At 44.2% G+C, this 17,015-nt stretch overlaps 1 protein-coding gene across 4 annotated transcripts; it reads left to right on the plus strand.

Moving 5' to 3' along the window:
- The first annotated feature begins 2,542 nt into the window (after window positions 1–2,542).
- On the plus strand, window positions 2,543–15,775 carry aurkaip1 (aurora kinase A interacting protein 1). 4 transcript variants are annotated; one of them, XM_033048282.1, is made up of 5 exons: window positions 2,636–2,650; window positions 4,558–4,561; window positions 9,736–9,834; window positions 13,890–14,347; window positions 15,580–15,775. In XM_033048282.1, the coding sequence occupies exons 3-5, from the start codon at window positions 9,774–9,776 to the stop codon at window positions 15,694–15,696; spliced, it is 636 nt and encodes a 211-aa protein (XP_032904173.1). In that variant the 5' UTR covers window positions 2,636–2,650; window positions 4,558–4,561; window positions 9,736–9,773; the 3' UTR covers window positions 15,697–15,775. The 4 variants fall into 4 exon arrangements, with proteins under 4 accessions (XP_032904171.1, XP_032904174.1, XP_032904173.1 ...); XM_033048280.1 differs by lacking the exon at window positions 4,558–4,561 and having other exon boundaries at window positions 2,543–2,650; XM_033048283.1 differs by lacking the exon at window positions 4,558–4,561 and having other exon boundaries at window positions 2,543–2,650; window positions 13,893–14,347.
- Window positions 15,776–17,015: the final 1,240 nt, after the last annotated feature.

The following is a 17,015-nucleotide window of genomic DNA, read 5'->3' on the forward strand; positions in this document are numbered from 1 at the left end:
GCGGGACAGGCAGCATCTCTGGAGAGAAGGAATGGGTGACCCAAAACGTCACCCATTCCTTCTCTCCAGAGATGCCTGTCCCACTGTTACTCCAGCTTTTGTGTCTATCTTCGGTTTATTACTGGGTGCTTCAGTTTGGGGTAGAATAGTCATGGTAAATTTTCCAAAATTGAAGTCTCAGTAAATTAAAGGGTATAGGGTCATTTCTACTTAATATTACTTAAGGGCTTAACATTAATGTAGGATGTGTTTCAATCATTGGGCAGCAAAAAGAAAAGAAAAACATACTTTCTTAATCACTCTCAACGTTGCTACTTTCCCTATAATGTTATTTCCATCTTCACTCTCAGTCCACGGTGCAATGACGTGAAAACATAAAATACTATCTATTCCCAGCTAGCTGGACCACACCCAGTACCATCAGCAATGGGTCAACTCTTGCTAAAACAGTTCATCACATCCAAATCGCATTGCAGAGCACCTTTCTCTTCCCGAAAGCAGCTACATCTACCCAAACTTCCATCTCCTCAAGCCCTCAAACACTTCCAACTTCTAAACATGCATCTATTATAACTGCTACTGTGTTTGCATCTTTTCAATCAGCATTTGTTCTGCCAATATACATCTACCTATATATTACTAAAACTCATCTTGTTGTTTTTATGTCTGTAATTCTGTCTCTGTGTGTGTCTGTCTGTCCTGAGTGTGATCCTGAAATTACACCAAAACGGTACAGGATAGCGCTACAATTTTTGGCCCACCTTACTCCCCATTGTCTTGGTGTGTGGTGTATCAAGTTTCCTTCAGATTGATGGTATATTTAACATTACTGTACAAAACCCTACTTTGTCAAAAATCTCTCATCTGCACTGGCAGTTAGCAGCGTATGACATCACAATGGGATCTCATTACATAAACTGCCCTTCAGCAGTGTTCCACCCCAGAATGGGATCTCATTTACATAAAAAAGAGGGAGGGTGACGAGGAGGGGGAGGGAGTGCTGGGGGATGAGGGGAAATTAGCTGCGCCTGCGCTGTTGGGGGCTATGGATGAGTGGTGGAATATTGCGTTGGGAGAACGGGTGAGTGGTGGAATATTGTGTTGGGTGAACGGGGTCCAACTGGTCCCACTTGGTCTAGTAAATAATAATATTCATCGTCGCAAATGAAACCCTCCAATTGTGACTACAGATTATTATCCCTTTTAAGATGCCTTTGATGTGGTAAAAACTGCTATTCCTGAACAGTGTATCCATAGGTCATCTGATTACCAATAATTATTTAATAATAACCAAAGGGTGATCTCCAACAACTATATCTGTTCCCCAAGCTGTTTTTTGTTTTTCCTTCAGAGACCTAGAATTTTCCCTGATCTCTCCTGCATCTGGATGTTATATGTCTGAAGGAAAAGGTGATGATGAACCTGACAGGCAGATATAAAATTATGAGAGGCATTAATAGGATAGACAGTCGTAACCATTTTCCCCAGGGTGAAAATGTCAAAGACTAGAGGGCATAGCTTAAAGATGAAAGGAGCAAAATTAAAAAAGAAATAGTGACAGGTGCTTGGACTCGCTGTCAGGGTTGGTTGTGGAGACAGATAAGATAGTAGCATTTAAAAGGCTGTTGGATAGGCTTATAGATAAGGATGGCCGTGGATCATGTGCAGGCAGAGATTACTTGAGCAGTATGATTGTCACGAACATTGTGGACTGAAGAGTCTGCCCTGTACTGTTCTCTTCTGTTTTATGATGTGGACAGCCTGGTCAGTTGGACAGAGCGTGATAAATGAAATTGAAATCAGAAAAGTGGGAGGTTTAGTATTCGGAGAGGAGCACTAAACTAAATGGCAGGGTATTGCGTATAAAACGGTGCATGTATTTAATTAGCAGTCCAGGTAGAAAAGATGGTTAAAATATATTTGGAATGCTTTCCTTTATTAGCTAAGATTTGGAACGAAAATACCGAGAGCTGTGTGGGAATTATATCTTGTACTTAGGGCACTGCTTGCCTAATCGTATGGGGAGAATATTACATTGGAGTGGGTGGAGGGAACACTTAGAGGATGGTGCTAGCACTAGAAAGTTCTACCTATGGGGAAAGATTGGATTGTCCTTTTTTTAGAATAAAAAGGCTGAGGAAAATTAAGGAATATTTCTGAAATAATGAAGGGACTAGACGGAGGGAAATATTCCCCATAACTGAAGGTTCAAATACCAAGAGGTGATAGAAGGATTGGAGGGAAGATGAAGAAAAGAAAATCATCCCGTTAAACTCCTTAAAGCTCCAATTGAAAATCTGTGACCCATGTGGATCGAGTCTTGGGAAGATGCATGGGAGAAAAGCTTGAAAAGTATTGAACTAATTCATCAATTTAAAATAAATAAAAAATCATCAATTTAAGTGCAATCTCGCGAAGTGTCAGATCGACAACTGCAGGCAGAAGAGGGACCCATTGGAGTGGTTGTGGAGCCCATCCTGACCTTTTATTCGCGGGCCCACCTGGACATATCCAGCCTGAGACGACCTTGACTGCAGCAAAAACACACACACAAGCTGCAAGTTCTGCCCGTAAAGCGGAACCTTCGTTTAGGGTCCGAAGGGGAAGCGTTTGCGTGCCGTTACCGGATGTAGCGGACACTCTGGATGGGGTAAGTCAGAGGCCTGCGATGCTCTAAAGCTTCACATAATCTGTCTGTATCGGCCGGTCTAAGGCGCCACAAACCCTGTCCCTACAACCAGCATGTCGCCAGGACTCGAGGCCCTGGGCTACAGGGAGGGGGTTGAACAGACAAGGACTTTATCCCTTGGAGCACAGGAGGATGAGGGGGTGATCATATTAGAGGTGTCAAAATCAGGAGGCAGGGTGGATACATATAGTCTTTTACCCAGAGTTAGGGGAATCAAGAACCAGGGGACATAAGTTTAGGGTGAGTGGGAAAGATTTAAATAGGAACCTGTGGGGCAATCTTTTCAGTCAGGGTGGTGGGTCTCTGGAACAAACTGCCAGGGGTAGTTGAGGCAGATACCTGTCAAGAGTGGAGTTTAGTTCATTGTCACGTGTAGCGAGGTACAGAGCAAAGTTTTTGTTGCGTGCGAACCAGTCAGCAGAAAAACAGTACATAGAAACATAGAAATTAGGTGCAGGAGTAGGCCATTCGGCCCTTCGAGCCTGCACCGCCATTCAATATGATCATGGCTGATCATCCAACTCAGTATCCCGTACCTGCCTTCTCTCCATACCCTCTGATCCCCTTAGCCACAAGGGCCACATCTAACTCCCTCTTAAATATAGCCAATGAACTGGCCTCGACTACCCTCTGTGGCAGAGAGTTCCAGAGATTCACCACTCTCTGTGTGAAAAAAGTTCTTCTCATCTCGGTTTTAAAGGATTTCCCCCTTATCCTTAAGCTGTGACCCCTTGTCCTGGACTTCCCCAACATCGGGAGCAATCTTCCTGCATCTAGCCTGTCCAACCCCTTAAGAATTTTATAAGTTTCTATAAGATCCCCTCTCAATCTCCTAAATTCTAGAGAGTATAAACCAAGTCTATCCAGTCTTTCTTCATAAGACAGTCCTGACAACCCAGAAATCAGTCTGGTGAACCTTCTTTGCACTCCCTCTATGGCAATAATGTCCTTCCTCAGATTTGGAGACCAAAACTGTACGCAATACTCCAGGTGTGGTCTCACCAAGACCCTGTACAACTGCAGTAGAACCTCCCTGCTCCTATACTCAAATCCTTTTGCTATGAAAGCTAACATACCATTCGCTTTCTTCACTGCCTGCTGCACCTGCATGCCTACTTTCAATGACTGGGGTACCATGACACCCAGGTCTTGCTGCATCTCCCCTTTTCCTAGTCGGCCACCATTTAGATAATAGTCTGCTTTCCTGTTTTTGCCACCAAAATGGATAACCTCACATTTATCCACATTATACTGCGTCTGCCAAACATTTGCCCACTCACCCAGCCTATCCAAGTCACCTTGCAGTCTCCTAGCATCCTCCTCACAGCTAACACTGCCCCCCAGCTTAGTGTCATCCGCAAACTTGGAGATATTGCCTTCAATTCCCTCATCCAGATCATTAATATATATTGTAAATAGCTGGGGGCCCAGCACTGAGCCTTGCGGTACCCCACTAGTCACTGCCTGCCATTGTGAAAAGGACCCGTTTACTCCTACTCTTTGCTGCCTGTTTGCCAGCCAGTTCTCTATCCACATCAATACTGAACCCCCAATGCCGTGTGCTTAAAGTTTGTATACTAATCTCTTATGTGGGACCTTGTCGAAAGCCTTCTGGAAGTCCAGATACATCACATCCACTGGTTCTCCCCTATCCACGCTACTAGTTACATCCTCGAAAAATTCTATAAGATTCGTCAGACATGATTCACCTTTTGTAAATCCATGCTGACTTTGTCCAATGATTTCACCACTTTCCAAATGTGCTGCTATCCCATCTTTAATAACTGACTCTAGCAGTTTCCCCACTACCGATGTTAGACTAACTGGTCTGTAATCCCCGTTTTCTCTCTCCCTCCCTTCTTAAAAAGTGGGGTTACGTTTGCTACCCGCCAATCCTCAGGAACTACTCCAGAATCTAAAGAGTTTTGAAAGATTATTACTAATGCATCCACTATTTCTGGAGCTACTTCCTTAAGTACTCTGGGATGCAGCCTATCTGGCCCTGGGGATTTATCGGCCTTTAATCCATTCAATTTACCCAACACCACTTCCCGGCTAACCTGGATTTCACTCAATTCCTCCAACTCCTTTGACCAGCGGTCCCCTGCTATTTCCGGCAGATTATTTATGTCTTCCTTAGTGAAGACGGAACCAAAGTAGTTATTCAATTGGTCCGCCATATCCTTGTTCCCCATGATCAACTCACCTGTTTCTGACTGCAAGGGACCTACATTTGTTTTAACTAATCTCTTTCTTTTCACATATCTATAAAAACTTTTGCAGTCAGTTTTTATGTTCCCTGCCAGTTTTCTTTCATAATCTATTTTTCCTTTCCTAATTAAGCCCTTTGTCCTCCTCTGCTGGTCTCTGAATTTCTCCCAGTCCTCCGGTATGCTGCTTTTTCTGGCTAATTTGTACGCATCATCCTTCGCTTTGATACTATCCCTGATTTCCCTTGTTATCCACGGATGCACTACCTTCCCTGATTTATTCTTTTGCCAAACTGGGATGAACAATTTTTGTAGTTCATCCATGCAGTCTTTAAATGTCTTCCATTGCATATCCACCGTCAACCCTTTTAGAATTAATTGTCAGTCAATCTTGGCCAATTCACGTCTCATACCCTCAAAGTTACCTTTCTTTAAGTTCAGAACCATTGTTTCTGAATTAACAATGTCACTCTCCATCCTAATGAAGAACTCAACCACATTATGGTCACTCTTGCCCAAGGGGGCATGTACAACAAGACTGCTAACTAACCCTTCCTCATTACTCAATACCCAGTCTAAAATAGCCTGCTCTCTCGTTGGTTCCTCTACATGTTGATTTAGATAACTATCCCGCATACATTCCAAGAAATCCTCTTCCTCAGCACCCCTGCCAATTTGATTCACCCAATCTATATGTAGATTGAAGTCACCCATTATAACGGTTTTGCCTTTGTCGCACGCATTTCTAATTTCCTGTTTGATACCATCTCCAACTTCACTACTACCGTTAGGTGGCCTGTACACAACACCCACCAGCGTTTTCTGCCCCTTAGTGTTTCGCAGCTCTACCCATACCGATTCCACATCCTCCAAACTAATGTCCTTCCTTTCCATTGCGTTAATCTCCTCTCTAATCAGCAACGCTACCCCACCTCCTTTTCCTTTCTCTCTATCCCTCCTGAATATTGAATATCCCTGGATGTTCAGCTCCCAGCCTTGGTCACCCTGGAGCCATGTCTCCGTGATCCCAACTATATCATAGTCATTAATAGCTATCTGCACATTCAACTCATCCACCTTATTACGAATGCTCCTTGCATTGAGACACAAAGCCTTCAGGCTTGTTTTTACAACACTCTTACCCCTTATACAATTATGTTGAAAAGTGGCCCTTTTTGATTTTTGCCCGGGTTTTGTCTGCCTGCCACTTTTACTTTTCACCTTGCTACCTATTGCTTCTACCCTCATTTTACACCCCTCTGTCTCTACGCTCACACATTTAAGAAACCCTTTCCCTTTAACTCCATCCTCCACTATCCCATTCGACACCCCACCCCCCTTATTCAGTTTAAAACCACCTGTGTAGCAGTGGCAAACCTGCCTGCCAGAATGCTGGTCCCACACCTATTAAGATGCAATCCGTCCCTTTTGTACAGTTCCCCCTTACCCCAAAACAGATCCCAGTGATCTAAGAATCTAAATCCCTGCCCCGTGCACCAGTTCCTCAGCCACACGTTCAGGTCCCGTATCTCCCTGTTCCTGCTCTCGCCAGCACGAGAAACTGGAAGCAAACCGGAGATAACAACCCTAGAGGTCCTGCTTTTCAGCATTTTTCCGAGCTCTCTAAAGTCACGCTGCAGAATATTCATCCCCTTCTTTCCGACATCGTTTGTGCCGACATGCACTACCACTTCCGGATGTTCACCTTCGCCCTTGAGGATTTTCTGCACTCTGTCCGTGACATCCTGGATCCTGGCACCAGGAAAGCAGCACACCATCCTCGCATCCCGTCTGTTGCCGCAGAAACCCCTGTCCGTACCTCTCACAATGGAGTCTCCCACTACAATGGCGTTGACTGCCTTAGGCCTTTTTGGTTTTGGCTCAACAGCCCTATTCGCATCACAAGCCAGTCCGCCGCTCAGTGTAAACACCTCTTCTGTCCCGACAGCTTCTAAGTGGGTGAACCTGTTCACAAGAGGTACAACACCCAGGGACGTTGGCATTCCATGCTTCCCTCCCGTTCTCACTGTCTCCCACCTTCTCTCTTCCAGTACCTTAGGTGTAACAATCGTACTGTAGGACTTGTCGAGGAACGACTCAGTTTCTCGGACGAACTGGAGGTCATCCACTTGCTTCTCAAGTTCCCCAACACGGCCCTTCAGGAGCTCTACCTGGATGCACTTCTCGCATTTGTAGCAGCCAGAGGCACCAGCGGTGTCCTTGACCTCCCACATACTGCAAGCATCGCACTGAATCAGCTTGCCTGACATCTCCTTCTTTCGTCTCTACCTCTCAAGCGTATTGCGTGGTCTCCTCTCCTCAGCAGCCTCCTCGCCGAAGACTCACACTTTTCTCACAGGGCACTTCCCTCACAAGGCCGCTCCTCACTGCTGCTCCCCAAGAGCAGTCTTGCTTAAATTGACTGATAAATTGCCTGATTTACCAATTTACAAACCAAATTCCTCAGTTTTCAACTGTTTTCCCAGCACTGACTCACTTCTCTCCTCCCACTTGGGCTAGAGCCAATCAGTCGTATCACTTGCTAACTCCTGCTGCTGTTGCTCCCAAAGCTACAGCAGTTCTGAGTAAAGTTTGCCTGTCCTTGGCCTCTACTTTAACTGTTTTCACTTCTCTCCTCCCACTTGGGCTAGAGCCAATCAGTCGTATCTCTTGCTAAGCTCCTGCTGCTGTTGCTCCCAAAACTACAGCAGTTCTGATTACATGATTACAATCGAGCCATTTACAGTGTATAGATCGAATAGGGATAACATTAGTGCAAGGAAACCAACAAAGTCTGATTAAAGATAGTCCGAGGCGCTCCCATGAGGTAGGCAGTAGTTGAAGACTACTCTCTAGTTGTGGTAGGATGGTTCAGTTGCCTGATAACAGTTGGGAAATGTTTAACTGTCATACCTAGCGAAAACAGATCAATGAAATTGTTACTTGCAGCATCATAGGTCTAATAGGTCCGTAAACACAATAGTCATAGATAACATAGTAAACTAAAGAAAGTTCAATTAATTTAAAAAAAACAATATTAGTGCAAACAAATGCCCAAAGTCCCCAGTGCAACCAAGACAGTTCGTAGTTTAGTTGGTGTTTTGCAGTGTTCAAAAGCTTGATGAAGCATATAACAACATTTAAAATATATTTGGATAGATACATCGATAGAAAAGGTTTAAAGGGATGTGGACCAAATGCAGGTAAATGGGACCTGTGCAGAGGGGTGATCTTGCTTGGCATGGGAGATGGGCCAAACGGCATGTTTCCATGCTGTATGACACTACGCCTATGACGATCGATAGTTTTGAGAGGCACTGTGTTCCTCCCGCCGTTTACGATGCACTAAAAGCGAAGTGCTCAGTGGGTCAGGCAGCATCTGTGGAGGAAATGGGGTAAATCTAGGATAATTCCCAATGAAGGTAATGGACATGATATTTTGGGTCAGGACCCTTCTTCATGCTCATCAGTCTGATCTGAAATCTTGTCTGTCCATTCCCTATCCCTCCATACGTGCTGCCTGACCTTCAAAATTCTTCCAGCACTTTGTTTATTGCACAAGATTCCAGCATCTGCATTTTCTTACATCTCCAAGTAATAGGTGGATACGGGTGAGGGGAGGAGGGGATGATCGGCAGATGGGTGGAGATAGTAACAAAGGCTCGAGGTGAAATGGACACTAAAGGGTGTCAGATAAGCTGGAATAGAGGAGGGAAACGTACGGTTGGAGGAAGGGAGGGATTGTGGGTGAAAAGGAACTGGAGGAGAGGTTGTGGTGGGTGCTGTGGTGAAGAGGGGGGATCAGAGTGGGCGATGAGCAGATGGAGGAAGGGAACGGATGAGTTCATGGGGTTGGGGTTAAAGAGACAACAGGGTGGTGAGAAGGGAAGGGGCTTCTGTGAACTGCCAATAGACTTTAGGTTCTTGGGAAGGGTGAGAATGTAAACACTTTTTACTTTTGTTTCAAGAGAACATCCTTGAGCCTGCCTCTGTCCACCTACGGATCATTTTCTGTGGCAGAGTTCAGAATAAAGTTATGTCTTAGAAGATTGGTGTCGGATGTGTGAATAACATGACTGATGCCTACCGAGTATGATTCGGGCCTCAAACCCGGGATGTTGGCTCGGGGAGCACATTGGTGTTGTGGTTGGTTTATTTTGGCAGAGAATTTTGCAGAAACAAAATTGTCTCTAGTACTTATCATGGCAGCTGACCTACATGGCAGCTTTGATTCCTCCATACTAACTTACTTCTGGAACATGGACGAGCCGCTTGCGGCTTGCGGCTCGTCCATGTTCCAGAAGCAAGTTAGTATGGAGGAATCAAAGCTGCCATGTAGGTCAGCTGCCTTGTGCCAAGTCAGCGATCTGGGTCTATCTCGAGTCATACGGCATGGAAACAGGCCATTCGGTCCAACTTTCCCATGCTGAACAACATGCCCCATCTACACCAGTCCCACTTGCCTGTGCTTGGCCCACAACCCTCTAAACCTATCCTATCCATGTACCTGCCCAGCTGTCTGTTCAATGTTATGGTAGTACCTGCCTCAACTACCTCCAACAGCAGCGCATTCCATGCACCCACCATCCTTTGTGTAAATAAAAAAGTTGCCCATCTGGAATAGTCTCTTTTGTCTTTTCATCACTATTTTACATCTTTATTCCCATGAGGAAATGAGAGCCGGAATAGTCCACTAGACCTCCTCAGTTCTGCTCTGCTATTCAATACCATCTATGCTGGCTCTCCAGTAACCTTGATGGTTGTCCTGCTCTACCCCACCTCATCCTGCTGTTGGGTTTGAGGTCTTGTTGGACTTATAAATATATTTATTTTTAGGTTGAACTGAAGACTCCAAACCATTTGCTTCTGAATGAATGACCATAATGATTCTGTCAAGATTGTCTTTGCAACTGGTGAAAGCACACAGGATTCCAGGTAAGCTGAAGTTCCACAATGAGCTATTTCAGAACGCAAAGGAGCCGCATTCTGATCATGGTCTAAAAAGAACATTGATCAAGAAATATTCTACAGAGGTGGGAACGAGCTGCCAGAGGAAGTAGTTGGGGCAGCAACGGGTACATGAACAGGACAGGTTTAGAGGGATAGGGGCCAAATATGGGTGAATGGAATTAACTTAGATAGACCACTTTGGTCGGCATGGACAAGTTGAGTCAGAGGCCTGTTTCCGTGCTGTGTGCAAATGATGAGCAAAGGAGCCTCCTTCCTTGCTACACCATTCTGTGGTTTTGTGTCTTCTCAACTCCCCTGCTTAGTTGCCATCTCTCACACAAATCGTTCCTTCTCAAATATGGTGTGTAATGATTTACACTGTTGTAAATATGAGCTCTTTATTACAAACCAAAATAGACTGATTATCTGTGTCCTTACTTGAGGTGAACAGCTGGTTATCCACAGGTAGACAAAAGTACTGGAGAAACTCAGCGGGTGCAGCAGCATCTATGGAGCAAAGGAAATAGGCAACGTTTCTGGTAGAGCCGCTGCCACACGGTGCCAGAGACCCGGGTTTGATCCTGACATTGGGTACTATCTGGGTGAAGTTTGCACGTTCCCTCTGAGACATGGTTCCCCCCCCCCCCCCCCCCCCCCCACATCCCAATGACTTGCGGGTTTGTAGGTTAATTGGCCTCTGTTAATTGCCCCTAGAGTATAGGCGGTGGTAGAATCCAGGGGGAAATTGATAACAATATGGAGGGAATAAAGTTGGACTAGATTAGTGTAAAGAATGATTGATAGCCAGTGTGGGCCAAAGGGCCTGTTTCCATGCTGTATCTCTCCATCAACAAAATTACAGTTAATCTTATTTCAACACGAATTTCCTACATTAACTTAATGTATTTGCTTGATTCGCTTAATATCTGCCTAACTCTTGTGAATACACTCCAAACAAATCAAGACCATCCTGTCAAACCTCAGAAGAATTCAATAATGGACCATTGTTAAACCAATGTTAGCATAAACTGGACATTGAGGAAGGATAGTGGGGTTTTTGGGATGAAACTTTTTCCCTGGTATGTTGAAATGCAAATACATTGGTGGATTTCTAACTATCACTGAAAGCATGGGGATTTATTAAAATGTTGAAGTAATGGAATGGGTAAGATTTGGAGGAGTCAAGTGTTGGCGGTGAGCATGTCACACGGGAACCCAGATATGCAAAGTTAAGGGGAAGGATTTGGATGCAGGGAGCAAAATATAATCATCAATAAGTTCAAGAGGAAATTTAAGATAAACTCCTTTCAATATAGAATGATTGAGATCTTGAGCAGTTGAGGCATTGTAGAGGGTTCAAATAAACATGAAGTCGAACGGAAGAGAAGGAGTTGATGGGCGGAAGGAGGTTTGTGTTGAGCACAGTTTCATTGTGGACTGGAAACCCCTTCCCGAGTTAGTGTGAGATGGAAGATGTAAATAAACTGCATTTATATAGCAGCTTTTGTGACCTCAAGAAATTGCAAAGTGCTTTTTGCTAATTAAGTATTTTTAACACATAGTTAGGAGTCGCTATTCCCATGTTTGGAGTCGCTATTCCCATGTTTTTTTTGCTGAGTGAATTTCTCCATCCTTTCCTGAAAGGGCAGTAGGAACCTTGACTTAATGTTTAGTTTGTTTTAGTTTAATTTAGTTTAGAGATACAGAGTAGAAACAGGCCCTTCGGCCCACCGAGTCCGCACTGACCAGCGATCCCCACACTAGGGACAATTTACACTTATACCAAGCCAATAAACATGTACTTTTTTGGAGTGTGGGAGGAAACCAAAGGTCCCGGAGAAAACCCACGTGGTCACGGGGAGAACATACAAACTCCGTACAGACAGCACCCGTAGTCGGGATAGAACCCTTGTCTCCGGCGCTGCATTCGTTGTAAGGCAGCAACTCTACCGTTGCGCCACCGTGCCCCCAACAAAATTGTCAGGCTTGAGTACAATGTTAGGCCTTTGTCCTCCTTGATGATGGAGATTGCAGGTTGAGGCAGTGCTTTTGAAGGAACTTGGGCAAGTTCTGTAAAGGGTACATACAGTGACCACTTTACGCTGCTGTGATGTTTCGTGCGGTGTCATTCTAGCAGTGTACACTGTCCTCGATGTTGCTGAACTGCTTGAGAGTTGTTGGAGTTACATTCATGCAGGCAAGTGGACAGTAGACTATCAAACCCCTGACAGATGCCTTGCATCTCATAGACGGTGGAAATGCTTAAGGCCGTCACGAGTATGACACTGACCATGACTCTGCCTCTGGCCAGTTCTTGTAGCCATGGAATCATCGTGGCCGAACCAGTTCTGTTTTCTGTGACCGTTCCAGTGTCATTTCCAAAACGTTTGCCCTCGAGATCATGTCTGCATTTGATAACCATTAACTAGCAATCACAAAACCTTCAGGCAACATTTGAAATAATTTACTAAAATTTCCACCATGGATGTTGGGAGTGCCGATATGTTTCTGAATGTATTCTGCTGGGGTGAACACCTGGGCTGGAGCACAGGGTTGTTCTCTCTCCAGCGATTTGCCCCCAGCCGGAATATAAAATGTTAGATAGGAACGGAAAATGCGAGTAGCACTCGGCAGGTCATGCAGCATCTGCGGAAAGAGAAACACATGTTTCAGGTGGAAGCCGCTTCAGTAGAACAGGGAAAGAGAAAAAGGGTGTCACTTTTAAGTTGCAGAGAGAGTGGATAGAACATGGGATATCTTTGTATGGACGTGTGGCCTGGCTTGCTGTGGTGATAAACGCGAGAAAGAGAGAGAGAGAGAAGAGAGAGTTTATTTCAGCTTATTATAAGTTGCTGAGCACTGCTACTTTCAAAATGGTACTTAAGAAAATATTTATGTCATCCAATGTTATACAAATATTTAACTTTGCAACGTAGATGATTAATCTTATAGCCAACAAAGTGCAGTAACGGTATCATTGGAAAATTCCACTGACCATGTCTCCCTTGATCTTTAGGACAGTGACACCACTGTGATGTTTATTGCTGCCGTACATTTAAGCTAGACTGTTAAAATACTTCGTGGAGTATTTGCTGCTTAAAGAGATCTGGCACAGATAATTCATCATTAATAAATGTTCTGATTGCAAACATGTCAAATGACCTCGCGTTACAAATTATCACGTTATTTACACCACACAGCCACACCTCTTCTGTTTAACCAGGCTGTGAATAACCTGATGTCCTCTGTGCAAATCTTTCCACACTGTCAGCCTCTGCTCTGAACAGTGAATCGCCTCACAGATTATAGGCCTGTACAGCACGGAAACAGGCCCTTTGGCCCCCATTGTCCATGCCGACCAAGATGGCGTATTTGGTCCCATTTGCCTGCACATGCGCCATAGTCCTTTGAATCCTTCCTATCTTAAGAAAGAAATGGGTTTTAATTCTATAGGTTTATGTTTTCCTTTGTATTCCTCTTCCAATGAGAGGACTGAGATAATAGTTGATCTTGGTGCTGGCAAGGTCAATGCTGCACCTTGATCAACCTCACAACATTGAGAATTTCTTGATATATCTTTCCTCTTTCCTAATATCATCACTTGTTTCGTCATAATTTATTTGAATATTAAATGATTGATTGAAAAATACATTAAAAAAGTGCCTTTTCCCCACCTGTTCCACATCGATCCGTTCACACTACTTCCATGTTTCCCACTCTCGCATCCACTCCCTACACACTTGGGACAGCGGTCAATTGACCGACAAACCCGCACGTCTTTGCGACGTGGGAGGAAACCGGAGGACCTGGAGGATACCCACCTGGTCACGGGGCGAACATGCAAACTCCACAAAGACAGCGTCCGAGGTCAGGATCGAGCTCCTGTCTCTGGCACATTGAGGCAGCAGCTGTGCCACTGTGCTGCACTAATACTAGGACTTGAAAGGTCTCTTCAATCAATTGAATCCTATTGCAAAAGACTCTTTGGGTTGTATTAGTTGTTGGAGGATTTGATGCAGACTTTATTATTTTTTTTTCAGCAACACAGTCTCTTTTTGGCTCTGTTCTTCAACGATGTAGTGCACTATCCAAAAATTGTTACACATCACCAAGACAAAGTAATGTGAAACCGCAAAGTTGGTGTACGATAGATCATGAACTGGAGGAGCTGCTGATTCCACGGAAACTGTCCATTAGTCCCTCAGAAAGTTGGCTAACAATTAAATACTGGGCACCCAGTCTGGACCCACAGAATGGACAAGGTCTTGGTGTAGGTTTGTGGGATCGTTCTCTGCTGAATGAATGCCCGCCCATTGAGGGATCCCAACATTTTGAAGAGGATGGTGCAGCAACAGACTACAGTGTGGACAACATCGAATGTAGGAATGTACTGAAGATTCGCCGGCGAAAGATGAACAGGCACAAGTACAAGAAGTTGCTGAAGCGAACAAAGTTCCTGCGTAGACGGATCAAGGAGATTCGTAGAAAACGGCGGCAGGTAAGAAAGCATAAAAGTAGCCTGGTACTGTACAATATCTGTAGTTTATCCACAAAGCCCCTGGGTAAATGGGAATTCAAGGGCACAACGTGTTAAATGTGTTTAAAATGCATTTCACAAGTTGTGCTCGAGGTATATTCCCTTCTCCCACATCCTTACCACGCGATTTTCTCCACCTCTTTTACAGAGCGAGCAATTAATGAATGTTGCAGCATAAGGTCCAGCTTTCGCCCCCTACCACAATCAGTCTACTGAAGTGCCCGACACAATATGTCACCTATACATGTCCTCCAGAGATGCTGCCTGACGTGCTGGGTTACTCCATACTTTGTTTTAAAAAATATATAAAACAGCATCTGCAGTTCCTTGTGTTCTTCATGTGTCAAGGAGAGTTAGACTTTAGACGGTAGAGATGCAGCGTGAAACAGGCTCGAGTCCACGACGATCAGCAACAGCCTCGTACACCAGCACCATCCTACACACACTAGGGACAATTTACAATTAACAGAAGTCAATTAACCTACACAACTGCACGTTTTTGGAGTGTGGGAGTAAACCGGAGCACCTGGAGAAACCCTGGTCATAGGGAGAACGTACAAACGCCGTACAGACAGCACCCAGATCAGGATCGAACCCAGGCCTCTGACACTGTAAGGCAGCAACTCTAACGCTGTGCCACTGTGCCGCCCTTTTCACGGCCCGTTACTTGGCTGCATGTTTGTTAAGAGATAGAAACATTTGCAGCATCACTCAACCTGAAATATTTGGCATCTGCAAGAACAAAAAGCGTTGGAGTAACTCAACGGGACAGGCAGCATCTATGGAGGACAAAGATAGGCAACGTCTCGGGTTGGGCCTTCTGTGTCTATGGTGTCTGGTAATTATTATTGGTCACGGGTTAACAATTGACCACAAGGGTGATAGATGATTCTTCACTCACATTTCTCTGTGATCTACCTGCCTGACATCAGCTAATTCCAGACCAAGGCTTGAATTTCAAATTCCTGTCCTGAATGAAAGCTCAGTATGAAAGTCTTGCATTTACCCAATAATTGCAATGTTCACACTGTGTTTATATGGAGTAAGTTTTGTTTTAAGCAAGTACATTTGTATTATGTTCAACATGCTCTGTCAAAGTTTCAATTATGAATCAAAGTTATTTTAATTTCCAGGCATAATTAAAGAGGGAATTTGCCTCTGATCAAATTGATCTATCTTGTATCTTGTTACAGCTAAGGTTTGAGAGAGATTTGAAGCGAATCTGGAAAAAGGCTGGTTTGAAGAAAGCACCGGAAGGCTGGCAGGCCCCGAAGATATTTGTGAAGCGATACCAGGGCAAGTCTGAGTGATGCTGAGATCAAAGTAACTGCATTCTCTGCAGTGCGGAGTGTAATACCTTGTCCAGAATTAAAATCTAATTATCCCTGACACGTGTTTTCATTCAGGATCCAATACATCTCGCTATTAATTTAAACATTGAATTGAGTTCACACATGCGTACGCACGCAGGCACGCACACATATATACACACGTACGTACACGCACGCACACACGCGCACGCACACCCCTTGCAGGGGGAAATAATGAAATAACAATCAGTATTTTAAACACATTGGTTTTATTATTAAAGAATATTTGTATGTTTAGATTCTCCATAATTGTTGCAATAGTTTTATATGGATTGCTTTTTTTCCCACATAGAATAACATGGGATTGTACAGGATGTAGGCCATTGGGCCCAATAGCTCTATGTTGATGCTTATACTCCACATGAGTTTGTTAAAAATATATGAGTGATATATTACTTCTTACTCCCTAAACTACATGTACATTATATTACAAAAGTTGATTTATAAATGGCAAACTCTGCAGACTATACCTGTATAGTCCGAACATTCATCCTTTTTTATTATACAAATGCAAATGCACAAAGTACACAGTCTCTTAAAAATGATCAGTACCGGTCTCTTAAAAATTAGCTTGTAATAAATAATGTTTAGGAAACTAAATGATCCTTCCAGCAGAAAGTGCTGAGCAATTGTTAAAATATGATCAATCCTGTACTTTTGTCTCCATTCCATTGCTTACTGATTTTTCATCCTTCCCCTCCAGAGAGCAGTGCCACATTGAAATCGAGCTTGTCGCAAATCCAAATCTAACTCTGAATTCATGAAAGTATGTTTGTGATTGAGATCAGAGGGAAACCTGGTGCCCTTCTCGCCTTTCAGGTGATCAGGAAGGGGAAGTTTCGAACAAATAGTCTCCCCATCTAATTCAGAGGTGCTGTAACTAATAGCTTATCATCCTGCACATACTAGGTAAACACAAGTTGGGGAACAAGGCTAGGTTTGCTGTTGGCTGAGTTCAGTGGAGTCGAAAGGAATGGGGTGTTTGTATTGAATTGGGATCTACTTCATAAACTTGTGTAGGAAAGAACTGCAGATGCTGATTTAAATCGAAGGTAGACACAAGACGCTGGAGTAACTCAGCGGAACAGGCAGCATCTCTGGAGAGAAGGAATGGGTGACGTTTCGGGTCGAGACCCATTGAAGGAATGGGTGACGTTTCGGGTTGAGACCCTTGAAGGAATGGGTGACGTTTAGGGGCGAGCCCCTTCGGGTCTCGACCCGAAACGTCACCCATTCCTTCTCTCCAGAGATGCTGCCTG

The sequence above is a fragment of the Amblyraja radiata genome, chromosome 31 (assembly GCF_010909765.2).
Source record: "Amblyraja radiata isolate CabotCenter1 chromosome 31, sAmbRad1.1.pri, whole genome shotgun sequence".
In the NCBI taxonomy this organism is placed as follows: domain Eukaryota; kingdom Metazoa; phylum Chordata; class Chondrichthyes; order Rajiformes; family Rajidae; genus Amblyraja; species Amblyraja radiata.

Excerpts from the sequence above, each read along its gene's own strand:
- aurkaip1 (XM_033048280.1), top strand. The coding sequence starts at position 9,774 with ATGACCATAATGATTCTGTCAAGATTGTCTTTGCAACTGGTGAAAGCA. Across the intron at positions 9,835-13,889 it reads GAAAGCACACAGGATTCCAG|CAACACAGTCTCTTTTTGGC; the intron begins GTAAGCTGAAGT and ends TTTTTTTTTCAG. Across the intron at positions 14,348-15,579 it reads TTCGTAGAAAACGGCGGCAG|CTAAGGTTTGAGAGAGATTT; the intron begins GTAAGAAAGCAT and ends ATCTTGTTACAG.